The sequence below is a fragment of the Camellia sinensis genome, chromosome 10 (assembly GCF_055761805.1).
Source record: "Camellia sinensis isolate YWXY chromosome 10, ASM5576180v1, whole genome shotgun sequence".
Classification (NCBI taxonomy): Eukaryota; Viridiplantae; Streptophyta; class Magnoliopsida; order Ericales; family Theaceae; genus Camellia; species Camellia sinensis.
Window position 1 is genome coordinate 61,660,690 of NC_138970.1, and position 6,743 is coordinate 61,667,432.

Below are 6,743 nucleotides of genomic sequence, written 5' to 3' on the forward strand. Positions count from 1 at the left end.
GTTATTTAAAAAAAAAATATTGACAAGTTATTATATTATATTCAAAATTATAAAAATTTAAACCGCTAAACTAATTCGTATTCATCCATCAATCCGCATCAAACAATTCGACAAACTAATATAGATTAATTTTTTCTAATCCTCTAATCCCGCAAATGAATAACAGATTTAAAAGTTATCCGACCACAACTGCGAACCCCCTAAATCAAACCAAAACCAAAACCAAAACCAAAACCAAAAGAAGCAAGAATTCATTTGTTACACAGTTCAGTAACCACTCTTCTCTCTCTCTCTCTCTCTCTCCTCGCACACACAGAGCTGAGCTTGAAGAAGATGTCAAGCAGAAGAAGAAGAATTTCTATTTCTTCTATTATTGGACCAAGAATAGCTTACTACAATAATTGGCTATTAAAAGGTACTCCCAAATCGAAATCGAAATTCTTATTTGTTCTGTTTCGTTCTCTCTCTAACACCACCAAAAACCCTACTTCTCTTCCTCAAGGATGCGAACCTAAACCTGAATCCTTACCCAAACAACCATGCAATTTGGGTTCCAATCATCTTCATTCTACTTTAATTTCCTTCAATCGCATGCTCCGAATGCGACCTTTGCCCCCAATTTCTCAATTCAACAAAGCTTTAGGCTCTATTTTGAAAATGGGTCATTACGCCACTGCTCTTTCTCTTATTCATAAAAAGTTGCAACAGCTCCACGGCATTCAGGTCGATTTCTACACTGTCAACATTGCTATTAACTGTTACTGCCACCTTAATCGAGTCAATTTTGGGTTGTCTCTTTTGGGTACCCTCTTCAAATGCGGTTATACACCCAATGTAACTACCTTCAACACTCTGTTGAATGAACTTATTTTGGCCGATAAAACCCCTGAAGCTGTCGAGTTATTTAAGAAATTAATGAGAATGAGAGAAATTGAACCAGACGTGGTTATGTATGGAACCATTATCAATGGGCTCTGCAGAACGGGGAACACTATCAGGGCTGTTAGTTTGCTTAGGATTATGGAAGAGGGAAGTTGTAAACCTAACACCGCAGTGTATACCACAATCATTGACAGTCTTTGCAAGGATAGAATGGTGGATGATGCTCTCAAACTCTTTTCTAAAATGGATGAAAAGGTTATTTTCCCTAATGTTGTCACTTATACTTCTTTGATTCATGGCCTATGTAATTTTTGCCGGTGGAAGGAGGCCACTAGAATGTTCAGAGAAATGTTGGATAGTGGTATTGCTCCGGATGTTCATACGTATAATGTGTTGCTGGATGCATGTACCAAGGAAGGGAAGATGAAAGAGGCAGGGGGGGTAATTGAAGTCATGATACAAAGAGGTGTGGTTCCTGATGTAGTCACATACAATACTCTAATGGATGGATATTGTTTGCAAGGCCACATGGATGAAGCAATGAGAGTGTTCAATGCTATGGTGGACAAGGGACTTCACCCTAATGTTTTTACCTATAACATTCTAATCAATGGATATTGCAAGAAAATGAAAGTAGATGAGGCCATGCATCTCTTTCGAGAATTGCCTCGAATGGGTTTGAAACCCGACAATGTAACTTTCAGTGTTATGTTACGGGATTTGTTTCAAACAGGTAGATGTGAAGTTGCTCAAAAACTTTTTAATGATATGCAAGCTGCAGGCATAATTCCAAATTCTCAAACTTATGGTATCTTATTGGATGGGTTGTGCAAAAATGAGCATATTTCTGAAGCATTGTCACTATTCCACATGATGGAAAGCAACAGTTTACATCTTCATGTTGTTATGTACAATATTCTCATTGATGCATTCTGCAAGGATAAAAAGCTTGATACTGCAAGGGCCCTTTTCAGTAACCTTTCTTCCAAGGGATTACAACCTGATGTTAAGACATACACTACGATGATAAAAGGTCTTTGTGAAGAAGGCCTACTGCATGAAGCTAAAGAGTTGTTTGTTAAAATGGAACATAATGGTTGTTTGCCAGATGATGTCACTTACAACACTATTATCCGAGGATTTATTGGACAACACAAGTGCTATGAGGCATTAATACTCGTTGAGGAAATGGTTCAAAGGGGTTTTTCAGCAGATGCATCCACTTTTCCCTTGATTGTAGATATACTCTCAACTAAAGGACAAGATCCTGCTCTCCAAGAAGTGATAAAGAAGTTCATGCCCAAAGATAGTCATGGAATGAAAGATATTGAGTAAATTTCTTAGCCTTTGTGCACTATGCCAAATGTTAGGTGTGTACTCAATCTTTTTCCTCCCAAACACACATTAATCTGTACTATTTGGGCGTTGTTGTTGTTGTTTTTTTTTTTTTTTTCTTAAGTTGTGAAGGTAAAACTACATTATACTAAAATGTGTAGGCTTTTATGCACATAAAATGTCTGTTATTTGGTGAAACTCTTTTAAATATATGTATGGATATTGCATCTTACCTGTACCAGTATGTACTACACTAATGACAAATGCAGTACATTGACTGGTACGATATTAATGATATTGGTTATGTTTTATCATGCCTCTTGTCTTACACTAGGATGAAATTATTGGTAAAAATAATTTGTTTGGGACTGATCTATATTAGCAAGAAGATTGATCGTGGAATTGTTCCTTGTGTAATTTCTACAGTGCTACATTTGTTGCTCTTTGCATTAAACAGAAGAAAGAGCCATTGCCTTGATTCAGTAAATGACTCAAAGATACATAAAGCCGGCCTTCTACCAGGTTTTGAATTCTTTTTGCAACTTGAGAAGAATTTGACCTAAATTACTTTAGGTCTATAACATGGATACATTTTTGGTAGTCACCATTTTCAAAGTTATATCTTTCATTCTTTTCATACATAACTCTTTTTTAATGGAATGCGAATTAAGATGGATTAAAATAACTTAGTGAACCCTTTTTGCAAGTGTATTTTTAATATGATTTGTAGCTTGCTTGGTTAATTAGCCCATATTTTGATGTTACCAATAAAGGACTCTTTGGAAGGAAAGATTGGTTGCAACTAAGGGGTTCTAGTAATGTTATATGGTACTATGATAAGATTTGGTTATATATAGCTTGAATTTATTAAGCTAAGTATAGATTTGGTATTTTACCTCTTGTTTTTCACAAAAGCTGTGAGGAACTTTACAATTTTGATTATGAGCTTGAATTCATTAAAATGAAGCAAATGCAATCTATGGGAAGAAGATAAAGTATAGGCTAACCCTGTTGATGAACCAAAGACAAGCTCTAAAAATCACTTCTTCCACTTAATTCTTCAAGAGATAATTGTAATATGCTTAAAATATATTACATTGTATGTTGTTCTAGAGAAAGAGGATAGGTTCAGGTATTTGTTTTCTTTCTGTGGTCCTGTAGCATGACAAATAATATTTACTCCTTGTACAAGAACAGAAAAAAAAAATATATATATATATATATAAAGTAATGACATTTTGATTGTAGACATAGTAGAGGCATATCTAATAATAAAACCACTTGTTTTTTTTGTTTTGTTTTTGTTTTTGTTTTTTTTTTAATTTTATTTTTATTTTTTCCCTGTAGAGATTGTAACCATGTTCTAGTCTATAATATTTGCCTAAACTGATGTAGATTCCTGATGAATTTGTTATTGAACTAAGACCTTGGCATGTCAAGCCAACTCCGCAGCCAAGTGTGCACTCCAGAAAACTAACTTTAATATGTTTTAGTTGGAATGATGCACAAAACTACTTGTCAACAGGAAAACTAACTTTAATATTTTTTATTGATACATACCATACTAATACAAAAAAAGGTAAACTAACTGGTGGTGCATAATATTAACCACATTGGTTGGGTTTTATTATGCCTTTTCTCTTATACTATGATGAACTTAATAAATTGGTAAAAATTAAGGGGGATTGACCAATAAATCCCATTTTGTGATCTTGTAATCCATGTAATCCTAAATGTTTTCTTATAGACTGTGCAGTCCTTTTGCCTAATTATGGACTATTTTGCCATTGGTTGTATTTTTTGAAACGTATTGAGGGTTCATTTATGGGAATAAGGGTGTGTGTGTTTAACGTTAATTCAAAAAGTATACTAGTATGGTTTTTGTTTCTATGTGACATGCCGAAAATGTGGGATGCAGAAACGTCATCAAGAAGTGACGTCACAATGTGACCAGCCCAACCAACCCGGATTGATGACCCTAATTGTGAAGAAGAGTAATGGTTGAACCCGTGGGTTTGTGGGTTGTCACGCATAACCCCGAAATAGGGGATCCATATTGGGTGATACATCCCCATATTGGAAACAAATTCTATTTGAGGAAGTCGACGGAAACCGTAGATGTGTTCGACTGTCATATGTGGTGTTTGAAATTCGAAAAATACCATGATTGCATCCCACGTTTGTGATTCCAAAAATACCGTAATTGCATCCCACGTTGCAAGCAACATTCCATGAGTTGTGTTTAAACAAATTTGTGATTTGAAACATGATGATTGTGTTTAAATCAACCCAAACCAATAGTCAAAAAGTGTTTTTGCTTAAACAGACTGAGTGGAATTTGTATGCATGGCATAATTAGCCATACAAAAATTCTTCAAAAGAGCTCTTTTGAATCTTAACAAGATGCCCACGAGAGAGATGAGTTCTCAGTCACAACAAAAACCACCGAACCCATGTCCTCCTCATGCGGTGTGCATACCATGCCCAACACAAGACCACATCAACCCAATGCTGAAACTAGCAAAGCTCCTCCACCATAAGGGCTTCCACAACACCTTCATCAACACCGAATTCAACCACCGCCGCCTCCTCAAATCTCAGGGCCACCACTCCCTCTCCGACACCGCCTCCTTCCACTTTGAAACCATTCCCGATGGCCTCGATTTTGCGCAACTTCTTAGATCCCTTCAGAGTCCTACTCACCAAACTCAACCCTCCGGAGACTTGCGTAGTTTCAGATGTTGTAATGGGGTTCACTGTGAAAGCAGCTCAAGAGCTGGGTGGCATCCCTGATGTTTTTTTCAACACTTCCAGTGCTAGTGGCTTCATGGCCTATATGCAACATCCCAAACTCATGGAAAAGGGCCTTACTCCACTCCAACTACTATTTATTTTTTTGAAATTTGAAAAATACCGCGATTGCATCCCACGTTGCAAACAACATTCGACACCCAGACCTTACATTAGTCGCATGCGTTCGCCACTCCGATCGATGTAACAACTCAATGTAAACATATATGCCATAAACAATGATTGTTCAATGTTCACGAGAGTAGTAATGCGTTCTGTACCTAAGCGTCGTCAGGGGCCTTTATGTTGGCTGGAACAACTCTCGTCCTCCACACACGATAGATTGAACCACACAACCCTACCCCCCCACTCCTCCGTCCCAAAAACGTGGGATTACAGATTCCAAATATAATCAAAACATCCCAACAAACGTGCGGGGGTATTTTTGGCAAACAAACACCATCAACATTTAAAAAAGGACCTGTTGGTAACAACTCCCGCGTATGGAGGACTTTAGAATCAAATAGTAATTATGTGGGACCAAATGGATCACATGTTCCTACAGTGGGACTTTCTAATAAATTTCCCAAAAATTAAATGGTTAGAGAATGATCATCATGTTTACATGAAAAACCAAAGCTAAAATATTAACCACCAGAATGCTCATGGAATTATTCCTTGTGTAAATCCTCAAAGTGTTGTAATATTAGTTGCTCTTTGCAAGAAATAGAAGACAGAGCCATTGCCTTGTTTCAGTAAATGGCTCGAAGAGGCATAAAGCCTAGCTTTTGCCACCTTTAACACATGTGGCCATTTGAAAGGCTTATATGCATCTCTTCTCAATTCTCATGATCACTATATTTAGGAATTAGATATTTAGGATTTTTTAGGACAGCGTCAGATCCTATGAATCTGAAGGGGAGAGGCTAAAGCCCTTATATACACATGGGCTTATGCTTCTCTTTCATTTATTTGGGACTTGTTGGTAACTCTCTAGCAAAATGCTACTCACATGTTTTGGATTCTTATGGGCTCGTTGCTACCTCTCTTAACAGAATTGTAATTCATATGTTGCAGATTCTAGTAGATTCTTGTGGAGGGGACTGAAGTTCTGCATTAGTAGGCATTTCGTTGGGAATTTGAGACAAATGACCACCAGTAACATCTGTAGACATTGCTTTATTAATTCAATGTGCATCAAATAGTTCTCCAAACCAGATTCATTGTCCCTTAAATATCTCTGGAATATTCGCATGATGTGTTAGAGGAGACACAATTGCTGTACTAGTAAGTTGGATTGGTTACAATAGTGGTTGGTCATGAGGCTTTTGTCATACTAGTACAAAGCTTGATAGGTTTTACATTAAGTAGCATATACCTCTATACTAGCACTAGATCCATAGATGAGGTTGTCATCGTTAGTCCCAGATGGAAGGAAAAAAAAAAAAGGATTCATGAATAGATGAAGCAATTTAATAGTTGATTGTCTTGCCTAGAGTGGGTGAGACAATTATTGCCTTGTTAGGATGCCTGTTGTTTGCTACATAATTGCCATTTAAAATTTTGGATTCTCCTCCTTTAAAGGTTCAGTTCACTGCAATTTCTCGGTGCTGGCATTACTCAATGGCAGTAAAAATCTGATGAATTTACTACTGTTCCTTTTCTTCTAAACAATTCATAAATTGTAGTATTTCCATATCATTCTGTTGATATTTATTGACATTTTATGTATATTT

General features: G+C 36.7%; 1 protein-coding gene across 1 annotated transcript; it reads left to right on the forward strand.

Annotated features, from left to right (window-relative positions):
- The first annotated feature begins 333 nt into the window (after nt 1–333).
- On the forward strand, nt 334–2,217 carry LOC114267240 (uncharacterized). The gene has a single exon (XM_028208266.2). The coding sequence runs from the start codon at nt 334–336 to the stop codon at nt 2,215–2,217; it is 1,884 nt and encodes a 627-aa protein (XP_028064067.2).
- Nucleotides 2,218–6,743: the final 4,526 nt, after the last annotated feature.